This window comes from Leptonychotes weddellii, chromosome 10 (genome assembly GCF_054177405.1).
Source record: "Leptonychotes weddellii isolate Sample4059 chromosome 10, ASM5417740v2, whole genome shotgun sequence".
NCBI lineage: Eukaryota > Metazoa > Chordata > Mammalia > Carnivora > Phocidae > Leptonychotes > Leptonychotes weddellii.
In genome coordinates this window covers 12,658,239-12,682,116 of record NC_138378.1, presented here as the reverse complement: position 1 = coordinate 12,682,116, position 23,878 = coordinate 12,658,239, and the positions used below count along the sequence as shown (strand labels likewise).

The following is a 23,878-nucleotide window of genomic DNA, read 5'->3' as shown; positions in this document are numbered from 1 at the left end:
TCCTATAACCCCGATATATTTGTAGATAAGTTTACTTTGGTGGAGATTAAATGAGATATACATGAAGGTGCCAGAAGAAGACCAATTTTTCAATCCATGAGATAGTAAAACTATAGTAACAATAACAGTAGTGAGGTTGAAGGTGGCTCTGGTTTTAGCAGCTGGTATGTATCAGCCCCGTTCTGGGCACTTTCCACGCCTCACGGCATCAACCCTCAAAACAGCCCGCTTCATGGGTGATGTCCAACAAATGTTTATTGAACATGTTATGTACCAGGACTCTTCTCGATGCCGGAACAGTAGTGAATAAAACAGATACTACCCCTGCCCTCGTGGAGCTTATGCTCCAGTAAGAGAGACACCAACAAGCAAACAAATGAGCAGGAAATTTAGGGGAAGGAAATAGTGGGGTGTTATAGGGAGAGTGGCTGGAGGGGAGGCTACTTTAGACATGGTACCAGGTGACCTTGGAGCTGACCTGAAGGGCCAGGACTCAAGATCTCAGGGAAGAGCCTTAGGCAGAAAGAAAGCAGATGCAAAGGTCCAGGGGTGCAAATGAGTCTAGTGTGGCTGACATTAAGGGGCCAGTGGGATTGGAGGGGAGCCAACGAGGAGAGAGAGGTAGGAGCTGACACGAGGGAGGTGGGCAGGGGCCGGGTCACGCTGGGCCCTGTGCGTAGGCCAAGGAAGCCTTCAGACTAGAGTCTAAATATATGGGGAGTCATGGATAGTTTTACAGCAGGAGAAAAATGCACTGAGGACACTAAGCGGTAAAGTTTAAGTGAGTTGCCAAGCTCAGAGCAAGCCCTGGGATCTGCTTCCAGCCCTAGGGAGTCCTGCAAACCAGCACTAGGGAGTCCACACATCCAGGCTCACCCTGGACCCCATCCGAGGACCTGTAAGCCCCAGGAAGCCTGGCAGTGGCCTGGTGAGGGCACTGGGCCGGTGCCACGAAGCAGGATGTGCCATGAGCACTCTGGTCCCTCCTGGGGCAGGCTGTGCTGGCCTGGGGAGGAGCCGGTACCAGCAGGGGTGGGGGGAAGGGGGCAGCTGCCAGACAAAGCCCTTGTTAAACAGAAACTCCAGCGGCGGCCCAGAGCTGGGCCAGGAGCCAGACCAGCCTCCTAGCGTGCCCAGTGGTCCTGCAGCCCAGCCCCCACTGAGCGCCGAGACTTTTCCCACCACATCCTGAACTCGGAGAAGCCTCCGGGGTACAGGGCCATCTCCTCTACCCCCTGCCTCAGGGTCAGGCAAGGTTCGTACCATCTGGATAAATGGCACCCTTTCCACTGAGTTGCTCAGGCAAGAACCTCCATGTCATCCCTGATTCTGATTTCCCTCTTGCCCCTGCATTCAATTATAATAACCAACCATGTCGGCTCTGTTCTAAGTTCCCCACATGCATCGGCTCATTTCATAACTGTAACAAGTCTATGACTTGGCACCGTTATTATTCCCATTTTACAGATGAGGAAACCGAACCACACAGTGAAGAGGTACAAGACCCACAACTCCAACCCAGACAGTCTGGGTTCGACAGCCCATGCTTTTTACCATTGTGTTGCATGGCCTCTTCAGGACCTGGATAACATGTCACTTCCTTTGGGAAGCCTTCCCCGATACATCCCCAATAGGACGCAGTAGTGAGAAAAGTCAGACAGGAGTTCAAATCCCAGCTCTGCTACCTATGAGCTCTGTTACCTAGGATCAGTCAATTAACCTCTCTGGTCCTCGAGATTCCTAAAACGGAGACAAAAACAGTACTGTTGCTCATGAGCACTCTGGTCCCTGCTGGGGCAGGCTGCCTTTTGCTCATTTTGAAGTCTATACTATTGTATTTGTATGTGTTATTTGTTGGGGAAAAATGAGCAAAATAAAAATATATGTCAGAAAAAGGAGTCGTTGGGTTGAGAACCTGAATGTGCCACCCAGACCACCTTCAGTGAAGGCCTTGTGAGTAACCTGGTGTAATGGCTTAGCACTCCGGACTCTGAAGGCCTGCATGTCCCAGTGCAGGGAACCAGGGCCTTCACTGTCAGCCCCTGAGGAGCTGTCTCAGACCTGAGAGTCGTCTTGGCCGAGGTCACACTCACTTTGGGGCGGCTCACATGCACAGACTGGTGCAGGGATGCCGGGGTATGGCCTGGCCATCTCAGACCAGTTGGGACATTTCTGAAGGGCCAGCTCAGCACCATGCTCCCTGTGGGGTTGGTGGAGGTGTCGTGGGGTCTGCTCACGATTGTGCTTCTCCCCCTGCCCTCTCCTGCTTCCTTCCTCCCCCCGTCCACAGGGAGGAACCTCAGGGGCACAACCTAACACCCCTGCTCCCTCGCCTGCATCTCAGAGTCTGCTCCCTGGAAGCAGAACCCACAAGACCACAGAATGAGGATTTAGAGAGTGAACAGGGAGTTCCTCATGCTCCCCATTTGCTATGTATTACACCAGCTATTACATTCTCTAATTACTTCCAACAACCCCGAAGAGTAGGAACTTTGATCCAATTCATAGATGAGAAAACTGGCACCCAGGGAGGTTTAGAAACTTGCCCAAAGTGCCCCAGTGAGGAGTGGTAGAGCTGGGATTTGAATCCAGATACTCTGATTCTCAAGCCTGGGCTTCTTACTCATATACACTTTAGGGATGTCTTACATCGTATCATTGTTGGAACCTGAAAATTAGAACTGAATTAAAGAAAGAAAGCAATTTGAGAAGAAATTTCAGGTTTCCTTCACCTTAATTTCAGATTAACGCTTAATTGGTTGTGGTTTTAAATGCCTTGGCTTACAAGGAGAGGTTTAGGGGTGAGGTGGAGCCCAGCATCATGACCTGGGGGTTCAAATCCCGGCTCCAACAAGCTCCTAGCTGCACAAACATAGGCAAGCTATTTAGCCTCGAGTAACCTCCGTTCCCTCATCTTTGAAGTGCGGACAGCAATCGCATCTACTTCGGTGGTGTTGATGAAGACGAACCGAGTCCCTGTTTGCAAAGTGCTCCACATGATGCCAGCACTTGGGAAGTTCTTGCTAGTGAGCCGTTAGGAGGCTGGACTCTGAAAGCAGTCTGACTGGAGTTGGAACCCCAGCTCCTGAGCAGAGTGCAATTGTACGACCTTCAGAGAGTTGCTTAACTAACTTCTCTGTGCCTCGGTTTTCCTATCTGTAAAATGGGGATACAAATATTACCCAGCCCCTAGGGTCAGCGTGAATGTTTGAAGGGTAACACTGAGGATGCACCTGTTCTGAGCAGGGCCTGCTGACACTGCACCTGCAGAGTGCTGAGAGCCAGAGCCTCCTGAAATTCTGTGCCCTGCTCCCCTCACTCTAGTCCCAGTCCTGCCTCTGAGCTCAAAGAGCCCTCTAGAACAATATTCATAACAACACTAACTGATTAATATTAATAATCTCTAATATTTATATCACGGTGGTTAAGAGTATAGGCCGTGGCGTCAAACTACCTGGATTCTAATCCTGAGTACGTAGCTGTGTGACCTTGGGCAAATCACTTTACTTCTCTGTGCCTCAGTTTCTTAATCTGGAGAATGGGGATAATAATGGCATCTACCTCATAGGCTTGTTGGGGGAAGTTTAAATGAGTTAATGTGTGTAAAGCACGCAGAACAGTGCCCGGCCCGGGGGTGGGGGTGAGCGTAGGGTTATTCCTCTGTGCCCACGGGACCCCTCGAGCCACGATAGTAGTATTTAGTGGTAGTGTGCTCATCATGAGCTCCTGGAGAGTCTGGATCAGACCTTACTCCTTTCCTTCACAGCACCGGGTGCTGAGGATGGAGCCATGGTGATCCCAATCTGGCAACTGGGGGATCTGGTGGTGGCTGGGGTGACCCTGAGCAGCCGGGACTGGCACCTGCGCCCCCCTCCCCAGACCTGCCTCCCGCTTGCGGCTCTTACCTCACAGCCTTTGGCCATGGCGAAGCCCCCGCCCAGGAGAAGGATGATGTTCCAAGGCACCGTGTCCTGGACCTTCTTCCACGTCAGCAAGGGCTCTGTCTCTGCATTGGAAGCTGGGTGGAGAGAAGACATTTAGCCTGAAGAGGGGACACCGGTCCCCCCGGGGCAGAGGGGGACCTGACACATACCCAGGACACTCAGCCTGAGGAAGGGTCACCAGCCCCTGCAGCCCCACCTTTGTGGGGACACTTGAGGGGGGGTCTCCCGGAAGCCACGTCTGGCTCCAGCATCTGATTTTAGGGCCTCAGGGAAAAACCCCGCGAGCATCATGAGGGGCGTCTGCTCTACTCAGAACGAAAATAATTGTCATGGCTCCCAGAGCGTGAGAACCTCCTGGAACCGGGCACCCCACCTCCATGCAGGACATCCTTTCAATTTCCCAAAACCCCTTCTGGGCAGTGCTGCTTTCACCCTCATTTATAAGAGAAAAGGCTCTCTTTGTAATTGAATGTGTACAGAGAGGGAAAAAGTGGAAGGAAATTCAGGAGAAGAGAAACGAAGAGTATCTTTGGTTCACGGAATTATGGGAGGATTTTTATGTCCTAAAAGGCAGCAGTGTCCGCGCGCAGTGGTTAGAACGGGAACCAGCAAACTTCTGGAAAGGGTCAGGGAGTGGATACTCCAGGCTCTGCAAGGCTCTGGGGAACCAGGCCGCCACTGTAGTGTGTGAGCAGCCAGAGAAAGGACATACGTGAGCGGGCGTGGCTCCCAGGGAACCCTACCGACCAAGGAGGGGTGCATTTGGGCCACGGGTTGAAGTCTGCCACCCCCGTGTTGGGAGCACAGGCCTGGAGACAGACCCTCCTGGGTGATGGCTCACCGCACGCCCTTGAAAGTGACCTGGCCTGCCTGAGCCCCCATTTCCTCGGCTGGCCCGCGGCACAGAAACAGTCCCTGGAGGGTGCTCGTGAACACTGACGAGGCAATGAGGGAGCTGCTGGTGGAGAGAGACACGGTCCTGGTCAGCTCACCGCCGTATCCCTGCGTCACTGCCTAGCACCTGGTGGGTACTCCAAAACACTTGTCGGCTAGTGGGATGCCAGATGCATCGCCCGATGCCTGGTGCAGAGTGAACATTCTTGAAATGGAACTGTCCCTGCAGGCGGCCACCAGGGAGGCGGGGAGGACAGGTCTGGCTCATGCATGGCGGTGCCCTACTTCCCAGGACAATTCCTGGTCACACAACCGTTGACATTTTGTTTCTCCCTCTCAGCTTTTTCCGTATTTCGTTATCTGAAATGAAAGCTGGAGATGTTGGGTGGCTCGGCCCTCTGCCTTTAGGCAATGAAGTATCATTTCTCTAAAGAGGCAGGCAAGGTCTGAAAAAGGAAAGGGACTTGCCCCACATAGGAGAAGGCCCTGACCATGGGTTTAACATCCCGCAGATTAAATGAGTGACACGGTAAGTGCTAATGAGGCCCCCCTGCGTCACGATAGGCACACAGCCTGCACTCTGATCGTCTTCATTATGGTCCCATCCTACCATGCCCTTGCTGCTGTTTCTTCAAAGCACAGCCTCGGGGTGCCTGGGGGGCTCAGTCGTTGAGCGGCTGCCTTCGGCTCAGGTCATGATCCCGGGGTCCTGGGATCGAGCCCCACATCGGGCTCCCTGCTCTGCGGGAAGCCTGCTTCTCCCTCTCCCACTCCCCCTGCTTGTGTTCCCTCTCTCGCTGTGTCTCTCTCTGTCAAATAAATAAAATCTTTAAAAAAAAAAAAAGCACAGCCTCTAACTATGGGCCTCTCACAGTCCAGCCCCACGTTACGCCCGCGAGCTGTCTGCAGTAGAGGCTAAGAGCAAAGGCTCTGAAACTGAACTAGATTTGAATCCCAGCTCTGCCCTTCGGCTGTGTGCTTTGAGCTAGTGACTCTACTTCTCTGAGCCTCAGCGTGCTCATCTACAAAAGGGAGCAATTGTAGCTCCTCAAAGACCCACTGGGGAGATGACATGGGCCCGTGGGGGCAAAGGGTTCAGCTCTGGGTGTGGCCCAGAGCAAGTCCTTGGTTATTCAATTTCACAAATAGATGTCGAGGACCTACCACTCCTCTCGGCACTGGGGATTCAGAAATGGCCAAAACCAGAGAAAATCCCTCCCCTTGGAGAACTTACATTTCCAGTAAGGGAGGCAGGTGAGAAACCAATAAATATATAATGTCAGGAAATTTAATGTGTTAGGAAGGAAAGAAAATAGGGTAGAGGGGTGGAGAGTGACAAGGGAGGGATGCTTTTCTGGAAAGTGTAGTCAGGGAAGGCTTCTCTGGGGAGGTGACATTTGGACAGAGTCTGAGTATAGTGATGGGAGTGAGCCACACGATATCTGGAGGAAGAGCTTGGTGGACAGAGAGGAAATGGAAGTCATCATTATCATCCCCATCATCATCCATGGGCACAGTGCCCAACATATAGTGGGCACTGTGTTGATACTTGCTGAGTGACATAAAGGGACAGAAATGCAAGTGTGACTCCCACCCAAGGAAGAATGGAAGGCAGCGGGTACAATAAGAAAATCAAGGTTGGCTTGGACGCCTGGGTTCTACCCTCTGTCTCTGTTTAGCTATCTGTGTGACCCTGATCAGGTCACTTTCTCTCCGTGGAAACTGGCCACTCTCTCAGGCTTCATGTAAGTCCTGGGTGCTGAGTGTGAGAACGCATCTTTTCAGCCCAGTCTGCGCAGGCCCACTGGTGGCCAAAGGACAGGTCGTGCTCATGGAGGCCCCCGTCTCCCCATCCACCAGGCAACCCCCGAATCCCCAGCCCAAAGAGCCCTCCGTGGAAGTGGCATGCTGTACTCCATGGGCAGACCAGACCCAGCCACCAGATGTGTTCTCACGCTGCTGTTGCTGGCCCACACGGTGTTTTTCAATTCAGATTCGTGGCCAACGTTTAAAATCAGGGAGATTGCATACAATTTTTTTGCTTCTCTTGAAAAACCAGCAAATCTGGCAAGACGAGTCCTGCTTTCCTACACGGTGACACTCGGTGGAAACTGAGTCACAGCTGCCCTTTTATTTAAAGGCTATTGGCTTGCCAGTTTTCCACAGACCCCATGACATGAGGGGGGTGCCCTGACGCAAGGGGTCTTGCCACTCACGAGCATCCTCGGCGGCTGTTTTCCTCATATAGACATTGTTCTCTGTGTCAACAATGTAAAAGGAAAGCCGGGCGGGGAGGGCCTTGTGTCACGAAACACATTTTCCTGCACCCAGTCTGCTGCACTCAACACTGTTCCCTCCCTGTGGGCATTTGAGTTTGCAACCTCTGTTCTATAAAACTACTAAGGCCAGGGGTGAAGAGTATCTAAGGGACATGTTCATTCTCGTTCAGTGGGAAAGCAAGGCCCAGACAACCTAGGAACTTACTCAGGGTCACCCAGCAAATTCGGTAACATAGCTGGGATACCGAACATGGACATCACAGGCCCTCCCCACAGCCCGGGCTGAGAGGAAGCTCTGGGCTTTTGGAGCCCACCCACAGGTGACAGAACCACGGACGGGACCCGACCAAGGGCAGCCGATCCCCAGGCTGGCTGGGAATCTACGAGGCTACGAGGTGGCCTGGTGGGAGAGCTGCCCAAATATCAAGCCAGACGAAGCAGATTCCACGGGAGGTAGAGGGACAGCAGGTGCACAGATGTGTAGCTGAAGATGAAAGGACAGAGAGCAAAGGAGGCCGTGTGCTACAGGGAGGGGCGTGAGCCGGCCGGCTGTGGGAGTGGGTGCCGTGAGAATGTGGGCATTACAACGGAGAAGACGCGCTTAGGGAACCCAAGTTCTAAAAAAAGTCAGGAACTATACAGCAGCAGAAGTGATAAAGAGGCCAAAGCTTAGAAGCAGTAGAAACTACGGAGAGGCCAGGACATGGTCCCCGGAGTGCGTGATGAAGAAAGCCAGCTGGAAGCCAGCCCGAGGAGCAGAGACAAATCCTGCCTGGATTGCAGAGTCTTTGCCCACAGCTCCTGGGACCCAGTGTTCGCTCAGCAGCAATAACTGTTTCTGGGGCCCTGTGATATCGTCTCCCTGCTGATCCCTCCGTTATGCCCCACGCTCAGACCACTCCTCCACAATGGCGCTAACCTGCCTGTGACTCTAGGTGACAACCCCACTTCTGACTCCCAGTGCAGAGCTCATCCCACCGCCCCAGCTGGATTAAGCTTGTCACGGGTGCTAGGTGGCAGCACCTTGTTCCGACAGACACCTGCTGGGAACCCATCTGAAGGCCAGCCTGCAGAGGCTTTGGTTTGGGTGGCTCAGTGATCCTTTTAAATGGACCTGGGACGCTGCTAGGCTGTTGTGCCTCGGTCCCCACCACTTCCTATCCGGTTCAACCTAGCTTGAGATTTGCACGTCTGGCCCCTTGGGCACCGGAGTGAGGGTCCCAACTCCAGCCTTAGACCCAGAGGCAGCAGAGTGTTTCTGTAAAAGGGTCAGCAAGTAAATATTCTGGGTTCTGTGAGCCAAGAGGCAAAATTGAGGCTATTGTGTAGGTACTTGTGTAACTAACTAAATAAATGTCCACAAATTTCTTACTGAAGAAATAAACTTTATTTATGGACACTGAAATCTGAATTTCATGTGATGTTCCTGTGTCATGAGATATTTTTCTTTTGACTCTTTTCAACCATTACAAAAATGTAAAAGCTATTCTTCGCTCCTGGGCTGTACAAAGCGGACAGCCGGCTGGATCTGGCCAACTCTAGTTGCTAACTCCCACCCTCGGCCGTCACCTCTGGCAGCCCCGAGTGCCCGGACCAGCTAAGGCCTCAGACGGAGAAAAGGGAAGAAGCGGGACCACACGGTTGGTACAGTGGGGGTCAGGTCCCAGGCGTAGGCCCTGCCTCAAGGCCATGATCACCACGCTCTGAGTCACAGCCTCACTGAGCCCACTGAGACCCCAGCCCTGACACCTTACCTTTAAAGTCAAACCACCACTTGAAAGAGGGCCTTTGGGATGGGAAGAAGAACAAGATGGTGACAATGGCCACTCCGGTGACAGCATCAGAAAGAAACCTACAATGACAAGGCCCCAAAGCATGTGACCCTGGGCATCGCAGCGGGGCCACCAGTTTGGCAGATTTGCAAATGAGGATTTGTGGGAGGGAACTAGGCACTTGCTGTGAAGGGAGCGTTGTTGGAGGCCACTGGATACCGCCCTGCCTGCACTCAGCGTGGATGCAACTGCCCGGTATGCTGAAGCCCTCTCTCTGCCCATGGCTCCCTGGGGCCTTTGAGGCCACAGGAGACAAATGCTTATCCTCCTAGGAAGACAGACTTGACCAAAGAGGAGGGAAGAATCTGAGCACCATCAAATATGGGATCTGTGGAACTCCCGCGAATCACCAGAACCAGGGCTTCTCTAAGGGCTTGTATGCATTTGTTCAGCTTGCTTTCCTCCTGGGATGGGCAGCTTACTACTCAGAGATGCAGCCCATTCGCACCAGCAGAAAGCAGGTGGAAGCAGCCTCACAGCCCCTCACAATCTAATTACTGCCTTTCAAGGATCCACTGCATGTCTTGTGGAGGCATTAAACTCACAGAAGTCTCAGAAACAGCCCTCTGGGGCAGGCAGCTTCCATCTCAGATGAGGAATCTGAGGCTCAGTGAGCAGAAGCAACTTGCTCAAGGCCAGGCCATGGTCCATGCAGGATATGGGCACTGAACCCAGATTTGCCTGGCTCCCAGCTCAATGAAGCATAGAGCCAAATGTCCACAAAAGCCCTTTGATCCCACACATTTGGGAAGAAGAGTATTCAAATGGCCAAGAACCTAGAAAAGATGGTCAATATCACTGCATTAGAGAAATAGAAACTCCACGCTAATGGAGTATCATTAATCAGCTAACAGGCAAAACTTGAAAGCGTGATGATAGTACCTAATGGGGACATTGGAAAACATACTGGCAGTGTGAAAAGAAACTGGTTTAACCTTCTGGAGGGCAGCTGACAACAGGTTTCAATCCTTTACATGTGAGTACCCCTTGTCCAGTTATCGTACTTCCAGTTATCAGGAAAACTGGGCTCTTGTACACAGATTATGTATAGGGATGTTCAATATGGATAAGAGGGGGAAAAATGGAAGATTTTTAATACAGACATGTGTAAATAACTTGTGTATATGATGTATATATATAAATGTATGTATATATGTATATTACATATACATGTAATATGTATATTATTATGTAATAAATATGTATATTATACATGTATATATAATAGTATATCTATAATGAAATACCCTGTATCTGTTTTTTAAAGATAAAAGATAACATCAATGTTTATGCATTGACATAGAAGTGCAACCAAGATATTTTGTAAATCAAAAGAGAAGTTTTTATTTGCAGTATGAGACACAATCCAAAAGGAATTGATTAATAGATTAAGGTGCTATCATTCTGTAGAATACTATGGAGGGTGTAAAAAGAATGAAGTAGGTCAGAAATAGTAAGTTGCCCATGATTATATTCTTTCTAATAAACTATAAACTTTCTAATTTTTTGTAACATGTATACATGTATATATGTCTGTGTGTATGTATTATTATGTGTGCCTGTGTATATCAGATTTGTTAGACACCAAACTTTTAATTGGATAATATCTTCATTTACCAAAGGTAAATTCAGCATTATTTGAAGTTTTTTATAATGAGTATGCATAACTTTTACAATTAAACAAAAAAGGAAAAAGCAGATCACAAATAATATGTCTGCTGTAATCACATTTCTGTTAAAAAATCTTCTGTTTAGATAGGTTTCTTTTTAGCTAGTTTGCATGTATTTTTACAGGTAAATCTATCGAAATATAATTAACATGCAATAAAATGCACCCATTTAAAGGATATAGTTTACATTTTGGCTAATGTATACAGTTTTGTAACCACCCATGGGATTAAGATAGAACCGTTCCCGGATAGGCATTTTTAAGTCAGGAAAGATGTGTATCAGAATTGGAGACTGAGTTTCTAGGTGATTTTCACTGTCTTTGTATTGTTGGAATGTTTGCAACACCCACTTTTCATCTGAAAAAAAATGACAAAGTATCTACATTTTGGAAAAATAAGACAGTGGTAGTAAGAGCCACTCTTCTTGGCTCCATGAAATGACATTGCTTCTTCCTCATAATAACCCACATGAGATCAGAACCTTATATCACCCATTTTACCATGGGGCATTTGAGGCTCCGAGAGTCACTACACTCCGAGAGTATAGAGCTGCTCTATCCAATATGGCAGCCACCGGCCACATGTGGCTAGTGGACACTTGAATTCTGGCAATACCAAACTTAGGTGTGCTGCCTTATAAAATGCACACCGGACTTTGAAGATTGAGTATGAACAAAAGTAAAATATCTCAATAATTTTCATATCGATTGCATGTTGAAATAATATACTGGGTTAAATGAAATATATTACTAAAATTAATTTCATTGTTTCTTTTGACTTTTTAAATGTGGCCACTAAAACTTGGAAATTACGTGTGTGTCTCACATTATATTTCTACTGGATGGTGCTGATGGAAATCATCAGATCTCACTGAAGCCAGAGGACATATTTCCTATCTAATCATATTTTGACACACCAGAATCTGACACAGTTGCCTACTTGCTCTTTCTTAAAATGCTCCGCAATCTTGGCCTTTGCTTGTTTGTTGCTCCTGGTTTCCCGCCTACCTCACAGCCTGCTTCTTCCATTTCTCTCCTCTACACAGCTCCCAAATGTTTGGGGACCTCAGAGGCTTCTACACTCTCCCTTGCAGGATTTGAAAGAAATATTTGACTTGACAAGTCTAACCCAAGTCCAAAATCGAATTGTTGATAAGCCACCCACAGCTCAGCCTCCTAGGGAATGTTCTTCTCCAACTAACCACCATTCATGCTGGTGCTCCAACCCTCGTGTCCCCAAATCCTACCAGATGGCAGGTACTATCATTTCTAACTTTCAAACAGATCTTGACGGCTGCCTATCCAATGTTACCACTTTGACACACACCAGCGAGGCCTTTCCCCTAGACCAAGGCTCAGTGAGCGTCTTCTGTAAAGGGCCACATAGTAAACACTCCTGACTTTGCAGCCCATATGGTCTCTGTCCCGACTCATCTTTGATGTTGCAGTATGAAAGCAGCTGAGGACAATACATAAGTGAACAGGTGTGGCTGAGTTCCATGAAACTTTATTTGTAGACATGGACCTTTGAATTTCATATAATTTTCATGTGTCACAAATATTATTTGTCTTTTGATTTTTTAGCCATTTAAAAAGGTAAAAGCCATTCAAAAACAAGTGCTGGGGCCAGATTTGGCCCAGGAGCCTTAGTTTGCTGGCCCTGTCCTAGAAGACAGGGTCTCATCTAGATGGTGTTAGAGCTCCTACCTGTTTCCCCCATCCATCCCCTAATAAGTAGAGCTAATACTTTCCTGAGTTCTTTCCATGTGCCCTTCTAATCACTTGACATGAACTAACTCATTGATCCTTGGAACAATCCAGTGAGAACTGTACTATGACAATACCATTTCATAGATGAGAAAACAGAGGCACAGAGCCTCCCACACAGAAAAGACACGAATGTTTTATGTGTCCAACAAGACTCTCCAGGATCTGGCTCTCGCCTACCCTTTCAGCCACGTCGTGCTGACTTTCCTCCCTTCCTGCCGAGCCTCCTCGGTCACACTGGGCTTCTTTCAATTTGCCAAATGTGCTAAAGTAAGGTCCTGCCTGTGGCTCTCAGTAGACCTTCCCAGCAGGTCTCCAGTGCTCATCGCTCCTCTTCCGATCTTTACTTCCTCCCAGAACCACCCAAAGTCAATGTCCCCGCCCATTCTTTCATAATATAGTCCTCTCGCTCTTTCTTTCTTTGCACTCATTACAATCTGCAGGGTTTTGTTGTCGAGCTACTTGCTTTTGTCTGCGTCCCCAGCATCTAGCACAATGTGGAGCACATAATAGGCGCTCGATAGATGTTGACCGATTGAACGAACAAACTAATGAGTGCATGAATGAATGAATGATGTGCTCAGCGTTGCACCACCATTTACAAGGGGCAGAGCTGACGTTTGACCCTAGTTTTGCCTGATTCCAAAGGCAAAGCTCCTAACACATGAGAACCCAAAATGTTCTATCATCTGTACCTAAGCTTTTTTGAGGGTAAAGGAAGGCGCTGTTTATAGTCACACGGGACCAAGGGTGTACACCTAGCCCGGCCCCTCCACGTGCACTGCGTCTCCAGCTCCAGGTGGCCCATCCCAGAATCTTCCCTGTGGGGCTCCACCCCCCGCGTCCCCCGAGTCTCACCCAGGGGTGAAGAGGCTGGCCCAGCCAGGGATGAACTTCGGATCCCGGGAGAAGAGGAGGATGGCGAACATGCAGAAAAGGGTGAACACGGCCTGTTCGGCAAACCTGTGGCACAGATAGGCAGGCGCCATGCTGATGGTGGGCTTTGGGTGGACCGCAGAGTGGGAAGGCCTGGGGCGGGTGCCTGCTGGCTGTCACCCGGCCCGGGCCCTGCCTATGAGAAGCTTCGAGAAGTAATTCACTCCTCGGAGTGAGGGGAAGAGTATCTTGGGGTGTAAGGGATTCCTGTCCAGGGGCCCCCACACTCCCCCAGGATCCTTCCAGAGCATTCAGGCACCATCTTCCCCCCAAGTTATTTATATCATGCCCACCGGGAATTTCCCAAGGTCCTAAGGAGAATCACCAGAGAGAAAGAAAAAGCAAAGCAGAGGTGGAGTCAGAAAAGCAGAAAAAAAAGGAAACAGATAGAAACAGAGGTAGGTAAGAGACAGAGGGACAGTCATACATTCAGAGGAAGATAGATGCACTGAGAGGGCAGACAGACAGGGAGAGGGGCAGACACACAGAATCCCCAAATGTTGGAGTAAATGTCTACCCAATGTGCCCATTCCACAGACTGGAGCAGAGCCCAGAGAGGGTTAGCGCTTTGCCCAAGGCTACATAGGAGTTAGTGGCAGAGCCAGGTCCTGGGTGCAGACCTCCTGACTCCTAGGTACTTTCCCTGAATGGGAACCGTGCATTGAAAAAGGTCCCGGAAGCTGCCCGAGGGAGTGTTGGGTATCCCATGTGCCAGGAGGGAAAGAGTGCATTAGCTGGAAGGGCAAGAGGCCCCACCCCACCTGCACCCTGAGGGGCTTCCTGGTCCTCAGGGTATTTACCCCAGCACCAGGGCAAGAGGCTGACTGTATAAGCCACCCCCCTACCCTCCATCTCCAGGCTTCTAGGCCATCGTCCTGAAATTCCCCCGGAAATCAGCCCCCAGGGGTCCAGAGGTCAGGCCAGGAGGTAGGTTTCCTGAAAGTCTATGCTGGGCTCCCTCCCCACTCCAGGAACCCCCGTAGTACCACGCACTTGATGGGTCCCAGGTTCTGGAATTCCTCCCGAATCACGGCGCGAGCCCTGTCTTCTGCATCAGTTTTGATCTCAGATTTCTTCCCCCTCCAGCCCCTGAAACAGAGTAGGGAGGTGAGGAGTGGCCACTGCAAGTATGACTAACTGCTCAACTCCCCCCCCACCCCCCACCTTGTGGCCAAGCCTCATTATCTCTATTCTGGAGACTGCAACAGTCTGCTGAGTGGCCTCCCTGCCCATCTTCCCCACCTATAGCTTTGGTGGTCTTTTAAAAACTGTGAGTCTGATCATAAGACTCCCAGGCTTACAATTCTTTAGAGGGTCAAACAGGCACCTGAATAAATTAATGGAACAAAATAGGAAGTCCAGAAATAGACTGGGGATTTTGTCTATGATCAAGTTGGTATCTCAGACTGGTGTAGAAAAAGAGCTATTCAGTCAGTCGTGTTGAACATGTAGATCAATGGGATGGAATTGTGAGTTCAGAAATAAACCCATACTTCCATGCTCAATTGGGTTTTGGCAAGGATACCAAGACCATTCGATGGGGAAAGAATAGCCTTTTAACATATGATGCTAGGACAATTGGATAGCTACATGCAGAAGAATGAACGTGGACCCCTACCTCAAACCATATAAAAAAATTTAACTCGAAAATGGGTCAGACCTAAATATAAGGGCTAGATGTATAAAATTCTTAGAAGAAAACATAGGGGTAAATTTTTCTGGCCTTGGGTTAGGCAACTATTTCTTAAGATATAACACCAAAAGCTCAAGCAACCAAAGATAGAGAAATCAGACTTTGTCAAATTTAAAAACTTTTGTGTGTCCATAAATATCGTTGGACAGCTGGGTGGCCATCTGGAACAAAAAGTGAAGTTGGATCCAAACCTCACATTGCATCCTAAGGACAAACTCCAAACAGGTAAAAGATTTCAGTGTAAAAACAAACAGATGAAAAAAAAAAAAAAAACTAGGGAAAAACATGAGATTATTATTTTTTTTTTTTAAAGATTTTATTTATTTATTTGACAGAGAGAGAGACACCGAGAGCAGGAACACAAGCAGGGGGAGTGGGAGAGGGAGAAGCAGGCTTCCCACAGAGCAGGGAGCCCGATGTGGGACTTGATCCCAGGACCCTGGGATCATGACCTGAGCCGAAGGCAGACGCTTAACGACTGAGCCACCCAGGCGCCCAGATTATTTTTTTTTTACAACTCCTGTAATGGGAAAATCTTTCTAACTATAATTGAAAATTCAGAAGCCACATGAGAAGGATTAAGAGTAAACACTAATCTTTTAATATATAAAGAGTACTAGAAATCAATAAGACCAAGATCAATAATCCATTTCAAAAATGTACAAAGGATAGAAACACAGTTTAACAAGCCACAAGAAAGAAAATACCAGTGGCTTTTATGAAGATAGGTAAGTTTTTCATGTTGCCCTTAATATGAAAAGGTGCTCAAAATGAATGCAAATTATTTTTCTCTTATCAGATCGGCAAAAATCCACTGCTGCAGGGAAGCAGACACTCTCATACATTATAAATGGGAGAACAAATTCGTACGAGTCCTTTGGAGAATGACTTGATAATCTATTAAAAGGAAAAGGTGTTTATTCTCTGACTCCAAAATCTCACCTATGGAAATTTACCTTACAAAAATACATGCGAACATACAAAATCGTATCTGTCAGGGAGACTAGTCACCAGAAAATATACTATATCTGCCTGTATTTGTTTAAGGAAACCCTGAAAGATTACCCAGGAAACTTGTTTTTGGGGGAATTATTGGGTGACTTGGTAAATGAAGGCATAGCTGGGAAGAACCATTCTCACTGCATACGTCTTTGCATTGTTTTGATTTTTGAACCATGTGTATGTGTTGTTTATCCAAATTAAAACAGCAACAACAAATGAATATATTTTTTAAAAAATCCTCACAATGGCTCTTTTGTATGAAGATCAAACTCCCACAAGACCCTCAATGATCTAGCCCAGAGTTTCTCAACATTGGAACTACTAACATATTGGGGCAGGATCTTTCTCTGTTGTGGGGTGGGATCATTCCCTGCTGCAGGAGGCTGACTTGTGTATTGCAGAATGTTTAGAAGCATCCCTGGCCTCTACTCACTAGATTCCAGTAGTAATTCCTCAGTTGTGACAACCAAAATGTCTAAAGATATTGCTAAACGTCCCCGGGGACAAAATCGTTCCCAGGTGAAAACTCCTGCCTCATTCCCTGGCCTCATCTCCCATAAATTTCCCTTATCCCCTGAACTCAGTCACTTTAACCTTTGAGTTCCAGAACATCCCTTGCTACCTTCAGCCTCAGGACCTTTGCACTTACTGTTCTATCTGCTTAGAATGCTCTTCATCATGCCCATTTCCTCCCCTCCCTTTACTGAGTTAAGTCTATGCATTCTTCATATCCCAGTTCAAAAGTCCCTTCCCCAAGGAAGCTCTCCCGACCTCCCATTCAGGTGGGAGCCCTCCAGGGCACAGCATTGTATCTCACAGTCTTTTCCTTCACAGCACTTACGAATGGCATTCCTGCTGCACTTGGCTGCTCCCTGTCTGTCTTCCCCACCTTGAGTGTAAGCTCCCCAAGGGCAGGGAGGGTCTCTGCCTTGCCCACTGCTACGTGCTCAATACCTGTAACAGTGGCAGGCACCCAGTGGGTGCTCAGCGGACATTTGCTGAGTGAAGATGGTGTCCATGGCATTGGCCTGAAACTTCTCTGTTACCCAGAAACACCCTCTACCTGCATTTCCTCCATCCTCTCGTGGCCAAGTTCTGCAGATACCTATTAGATTGAAACAGGTCGACTGGAAAAACAGGCTCTATTTCCACCATTGTCCTGGGCAGTTTACACACCCTGCCTTGTTCAGCCTTTACTTTAGCTGGGGCTAATTTTTAGTCCCAATCTTTAGCCCCAATCTACAGGTGAAGACATCAAACCTCAAGGTGGTTACCAAATTGCTCAAGATCACATGGAAGGGTGATTAGAATTCTGGTCTATCTGAGTCCAAGGTCAGGACTTGCCTCTTCGGGCTAATGCGGGCTTTGAACCCCGAGTTTCTCCTCTGAGGTGTTCTGGAAGGCACGTGAGTCAAGGAACACCATGATCAGAGCCTTCCTAGTCTCAAACATTTTCACATCTCTTTAATCCAGAGTAACTTTTACTGGTTTCATTTTACAGATGAGCAAATTAAGGCTCAAAGAGGTGAGGGGAGGGAGTCGGAGAACGACTCTATGACATGCCTGCTACCCCCAGCCCTGAGCTGTCACTCCTATGTTAGGACGTCCCCAACTCCAGGCATCTGTAACCTACCTTCACAAATGTTCCCATATCCACATACCACCTGGCTCATATTTGCTTAATATTTTCCTCCGAATAGACTCATCATTTCAATTAAAGAAATGTATGTAAATAGAAAACTTTATATTATTCCCATAAATGGAAAACAAGAATCACTTGTCATAAAAAAAAATCATAAAAATAAAAACACAAAAGCAAAGCAATTATTATACTCTGGCTAGACTCCATTGCTGGCTTAGGTCTCTGGAACTGACGCTTGCTCTTTGTTTAAAAAGCTGATTTGGGGGGCGCCTGGGTGGCTCAGTCGTTAAGCGTCTGCCTTCGGCTCGGGTCGTGATCCCGGGGTCCTGGGATCGAGCCCCACGTTGGGCTCCCTGCCCCGCGGGAAGCCTGCTTCTCCCTCTCCCACTCCCCCTGCTTGTGTTCCCTCTCTCGCTGTGTCTCTCTCTGTCAAAAAAATAAATCTTAAAAAAAAAAAAAAAAGCTGATTTGGGAATGTTGGAGAAGTATTACGGTTTCTCCACCACCCAACTGAGACTTGCTCCATTCTATGAAAGTTGATAAAGGATTCTTTTTCTCACTCTATGAGTCGATGTTATTTAATACCTTGTCCTCATGCCACCCCAAGTTATCTCCCGTACCAGCGCCCCATAAAATGGGAGAGAGTGCACTTCCCTCTCCTCTGGTAGGAGTGTTTGTCTTACTTAAAGGGCAGTGCTATCCGTAATTACCAATGATGGGGGACATTAACTGAGGGCCTGGGCGTCGCAGGCAGGTCACATCACATAACCCTCACATCCCTGGGAGGTGAGGTCTCCTATAGTCACCGCATGAGACGGTAACATGAGATTATAGGGATGATCCTCGGTTTCCGTAGGAGGAAACTCGACTTGAGAAGACCACTCTCTACCCAACGAGAAGGAAGCTGGAACTCCAGTTGGCCTCAAAGCTCGAAGTAAGCATGAGGGGTACCTCAGGGTCATTCCGCCGTACAGGAAGGAGATCCACAGCCAGCCCACCAACAGGAACAGCACCATGAGAGGGAAGGCGAAAATGAACCAGGAGCCGAAATTCACCACATCGCACTGTGGGAAGAAACTGGAAGAAGTGGGGGTTGGGAGGGATGAGATCCAGCCAAGGTCAGCCACGCCGACGTATACTTCATACGTACAGGCAGCTCTTTCTTAGCTAGAACCCTGAGGTTTATATATAGAAACTAGAGTATGCTTAATATTAGCAGTGGGATTGAAGGTATTTCAAGTTTTTCCCCTCATTTTTCTGAATGTTCTATAATGTACCTACATAATCAGAGTAAAGTAATAAAATGTATTTGGGGAGCAAAGGCCAAGGGGGACACTCAGGGCAGGCATTTCTCCACCTCCTCGTGCTCCTGGCTAGAGAATCAGAACCCCGTATTACTTGGCATTCATTCTAAATCCCCTCCTTCTAGACCAGAAGGTCCAAGCTCATGCAATTAAATGTTGTGTGTGGTTTGCATGTGATTTGCATGTAATTGACTCAAATTCCTTCACATTTGATATTTTTACTTATACCGCCAGTATTTTTTCCTTAATTTCTTTTCAAGTTGGAACAAAGTCCTGCTCGCATCAGGGTGGGCAGGCAGCCCGAAAACCCTCTGACAGCACCTGCCCCCTTCTCTGCCCCGTTCCTCCCTATCCCCCAACTCGGTACCTGCCCCAGAAGGCCCCAGAGCCCACATCTTTCCTGTCCAACCCCGGGGATGTGCTCCAGCTTCATTCTCCTGGCCGACTGGCCCTTTGCTGGCACTTCCTTCTAACTGAGGACACTAAGGGGCCAAACCCAGGCTGTCCTCATGTCTCAAGCAGGACCATCTTGGCTTCTGGTTTTTCAGTCCTTAAGCAAAAAACACAAGGCACAGCCAGGCCTTGCTCAAAGATGAAAAGACATGAAAGGTGTGCAGTGGGCTTAAGTCAATCGGGGGGGAATACTGATGCCTGGCCCCCATCCACATCTCCTGAATCAGAATCTCTGCAACGGAGACCCAGGCATATTTTTCTCACCCTCTCGGCTGACTCTACTATGCACCCGTGGCTGAGGATCACTGGCTTCTATCATCAACTTGGAAAATCAAAAGATTTTAGAACCTGAGAATATAGTGGAGGATTAAGGTTTTAAAATCGGTTCAGGAAGCAAAACACGAGTGTACTTAGAATTTCTCATGAAAATCACTTTGATTAAAAGTGATAGCAAACCTGCTCTCAGGAAGACCAGCTTTCCCCCATCCTCCTAGGAAGTCCTTGTTTCTTTGATTGACTGTCAGGTAAAGAAGTTGCCCAGCACCTGGGGCCATGTTGCATAGTAAATACTTCTGTTGTGTTTGTTTGCCAAATGCATCTCCACTGCAAAGGAATCTTAGAATCCCCACCTCTCAGAAAATCTTAGGAACAGAATCTCGAAATACTGGAATTGTTTACATCTTCAAACTAAGAGGACTTGGGATAAGGGAATTGACAAGTCATGCCATCTGACTTTCTTCAAAAGAATCTTTCTCTTTTATTCTCCCACCCTGATGGACGGACTCCCAGACACTGTTTGAGCAGCTTCAACATTGGGGAGACTTTAGCTCCTGGCAGAGCCCATTCCACGGCTGGCCTGTGTGCCTGGTTGCAAAGCTTCTCCCAGGACCTCACAGCCACAGACCAAAGCTTCCAGCTGGGGTTCGTTTTTAGAGCAGATGTCACATCATGTCATTCCTTTGCTCCTAGCTTTCCACTGACCCCCCATCTCACTGGCAGGAAAAGCTGGGGTCCTAACAACTTACCTTAGCTCTTCCCATACTTCCCTTTGCCCCCCACACCCCAGACTCTCTGTCTTTGTGCTGCTCGCCTTTGAACAGGCTATTCCCTATCTGGAATGTTCTTCCCTCCTGTGCTCACATAGCTTCTAGGTCTCAGATGTCACTCTGTTAGAGAGGTCCCATATCCCTGGCCAATCTATATAAAATAGCACCCACTCCTGTCCCTTCCATAGCCTTCCGTTGTCTTATTTTATTTCGTAACTTATCACACCGACATATTATATATCCATTTCCCTTTTCCTTTATTGCTTGTCTCCCCCACCAAAACGGAACTTCCCCAGGGCAGGGACTTTGCTGGGTTTGTACCCTGCTGGGTCCGCAGAGGCTGGCCAAGAGAAGGCATCCAGTACAGATTTCCCCAACGTGGAATGGAGAAGGAGAGGGGTGGGAGGAGCAGAAACTCCAGGGCTAGGTGGGGCGCACCTGCATTTACCTTTTGAGCTGGCCAAGCAGGATGAGGTTGGGGGCCGTGCCCGTGAGGGTGGCAGTGCCCCCAATGCTGGCCGAGTAGGGGATGGAGATGAGAAAGCCCTTCCAGATGTTTCTGCGATATTCCTCCTCCTTCTTGCAGTCTGCCAGAAGGTCCAATGGAGCGTCGGCCTCAGGGCAGTCTTTGCTTTAAACAAACGCAAAGAGAAGCCACTCAGAACACACTCAGGATTTCTGGCCTCGTGGGGAAACACACCGGGTGGGCTGGGAAAACTAAGTGGTCTTCCTGGAAGGCAGCTCAGCACTGGCATCAAAAGCCTCTAAAGATGTGCAACCTTTCAGCTCAAGTGTTCTGGGCAGGTGCCCCAGGTGTAGGTGGAAGAGTTTGCATTGGCACTAACTATGGTTTGTATTGAAGACAACCTAAATCTCCATCAAAAAGGGGTTGGCTAGATAAAAATGATCCTCTTTCTGGATTGAACACCAACACGGCTCTTAAAAATGATGATCCAGATGGATGTTTATTAAGATGAAAGATAGCCATTATGTAAAGGGAAAAAGGGTCGGTAACCGCACTACTCAATTTTTTTTATTTTTAAAATATTCACATAACTTATGAATATATGAGTATTAAGAAAAACTTAGAATGGTGTACACAAAGTTGTCTTGGTGCCTTTCTTGGGGGTGGAAATATGGATTTTTTTCCCTTCTTTTTTTCTTTCTTTGTATTTTCTGGGTCTTTCTGGTGCAGTTAAAAGAATATTGGGAAAGAATGAAATTAAGAATTGTTAATTATGTAATTAAAAGATAATTACATTGCTGTAAATTTATTAAGGTGAAAAGATGTTCCCTACATTCCGTTAAGAGAGACAGCAGGTTACAGAAGAGCATATACAGCATTATCAATGTTATCAAATTATCAATCCAGAAATAATCTAGAATAGTATTCACTTAACTGTTTTGGGAGTGAAATGCTAGGTACATTTTTCTTTTTGTTTAAGAGTATTCTTTTAAATTGTGCAATTACAAAATTTTTGTAAGTGAATGAAATTAAGAATTGTCCCTGTATAACAAATTAATTTTTTTAAGAGAATCAAAGACACTTCAAATATCTTCTGGCCTTAATTACTACATGAGAGGCCCCTTATCTGGAAGGCAATTGGGATATGACCTGGGGTCTAGAAGGAAGACAAGGACTGAAAGCAGCTGGAGACTGATGTCACTTCTCAGGGGGAAAGTTCTGGCAGGAACTGTGGGCCCCCCCAGACTTGGGGACCCAACCAGACTGAGCCTCACAATGAGAATGAGAGAACAAAAGGGGCCTGAGAGCTCATCTAGTGCAAGCCCCTTTGTTCAGTTGGGGAAACTGAGGCCCAGAGAGGGGACTTTCGTTCCAATGGACATAGAGTCTCCATCCAACGAATGGGGTTTGCATTCAGTTGACATGGAGTTCTAGAGAATGAGGGTTGGGTCTTTTCCACTAGATTCAGCACAAGCTCTGCGTGGGCAGGTGGTTCAAATAGATTCCTAGGTTGTGCGATAGTGAGTGGCTGGGCCAATCACAGACACCGTATCTCAAAGCTGGACTAAAAGCCCCCAGATACAGTGCCAGGAAAGAGCAGAGACAATGGAATAAGACAATCAGACATAAGATCATGTCCCTCCTCTGCTAAAAGCGTCCACTGGATCCCATGTCATTAATAGTCAAGGCTACATCATTGGCCTATGAGGTTCCTCATGCTCTGTCCCTCCACCACCACCCCTCACCACACAAGCAATTTCTCTGACCCCAATTCCTACCATACACTCACCCAACTCCAGCCTTACTGGCTTCCTGGCTGCTCTGGACTCTCAGGACCTCTGCATGGGTTGGCCCCTCTGCTGAGAACACTCTTCCCAAAGATCCCCCCTGACCCTTACCTCCTATAGGTGCTTGCTTAAGCCTGACCTTCTTAGAGAGGCCTTTCCTGACCACTCATTTTAAAACTGCCTTTTCACACCCTACAGGCCCCTTCCTTAGCCTTCTTTCCTGCATTGTTCTCCCACATGGCTCTCACCAACCATCTGACATACTGTGAATTTTACTCGTGTGTTTTGTTTCTTGTCACTGAGACGTAAACTCCACAAAGGCTGGATTTTTGTCCGTTGCTGCATCCCCGCCTGGGGATGTACCTGGCTCATTGTAAGCTATCTATAAATATTTGTTGAATGAATAAAACAGACCTGACTGATGCCCAGCAATGCCTTGAGCAGGTGACTTTACTTCCGCTGTTTTATCACCCAAGGTAACAAAGCCATGAATAACAAGCACTCTCATCTGTGCATGTAGGGCCCAGCAATGATCCAGCTTGCTCAACATTATCTCATTTAATCTCAAAATAACCCTCTACAGTGGGTTCCAGTATCATGTCCACTGGGTGGGTGAATCTAGCAGAGGCTCAGAGAGATTAAGTGACTTGTCCAAATCACACAGCCGGTAAGTGGCAGAGCCAGGTTCAAAGTCAGGTCTGCAGGGCTCCAAACCCCAAGATCTTAACCACGCTGCCAAATACAAAGGACACCAGCCACTAAACGTGCCATCAATGTGAAGATGCTTCCTAAGTCACACAAGTGTGAAGGATTGTGATTGTCTCTTAGGATGCTTTTGTCTTTAGAAGCTCTGGATGCCTGTCTGCATGTCTCTCCTCCTTGACTGTCACCTAGTTTGAGCATTCCTGCTCCTCTGAGGCCTCCTCTCAGGTCCTCCCCCTCACCAGAGGGACTTAATGTGCTCCCCTGCCCTTGCTATCCACATGTGTGTTTTTTTAAGGAGGCTGGGTACGTCCATGCCCAAGCCAAAGGGATGGATGGTAGACACCTGGGCGTTAGGTCATTTGGAGAAAAATCTGGGGGTGGGGGGAGGATTGCTTGCAGCACTGAATTCTTGCTTGTCATCTCCTTGGGGCAAGCACTCGCTCCTCGGTACCAGGAACT

The 23,878-nt window shown here is 48.0% G+C and overlaps 1 protein-coding gene across 6 annotated transcripts in view; it reads right to left on the bottom strand.

Moving 5' to 3' along the window:
- The window catches only part of SLC13A3 (solute carrier family 13 member 3), a 78,847-nt gene that overhangs the window by 10,596 nt on the left and 44,373 nt on the right, over positions 1 to 23,878 (bottom strand). For all 6 annotated transcript variants that reach the window (XM_081832640.1, XM_081832641.1, XM_081832643.1 and 3 more), the window contains exons 5-10: positions 20,910 to 21,092; positions 18,610 to 18,735; positions 14,315 to 14,410; positions 13,244 to 13,348; positions 8,872 to 8,969; positions 3,906 to 4,018 (exon numbers count right to left, since the gene is read on the bottom strand). In XM_081832640.1, coding sequence (XP_081688766.1) covers positions 3,906 to 4,018; positions 8,872 to 8,969; positions 13,244 to 13,348; positions 14,315 to 14,410; positions 18,610 to 18,735; positions 20,910 to 21,092 — 721 coding nt within the window. The remainder of the gene's footprint in view (positions 1 to 3,905; positions 4,019 to 8,871; positions 8,970 to 13,243; positions 13,349 to 14,314; positions 14,411 to 18,609; positions 18,736 to 20,909; positions 21,093 to 23,878) is intronic.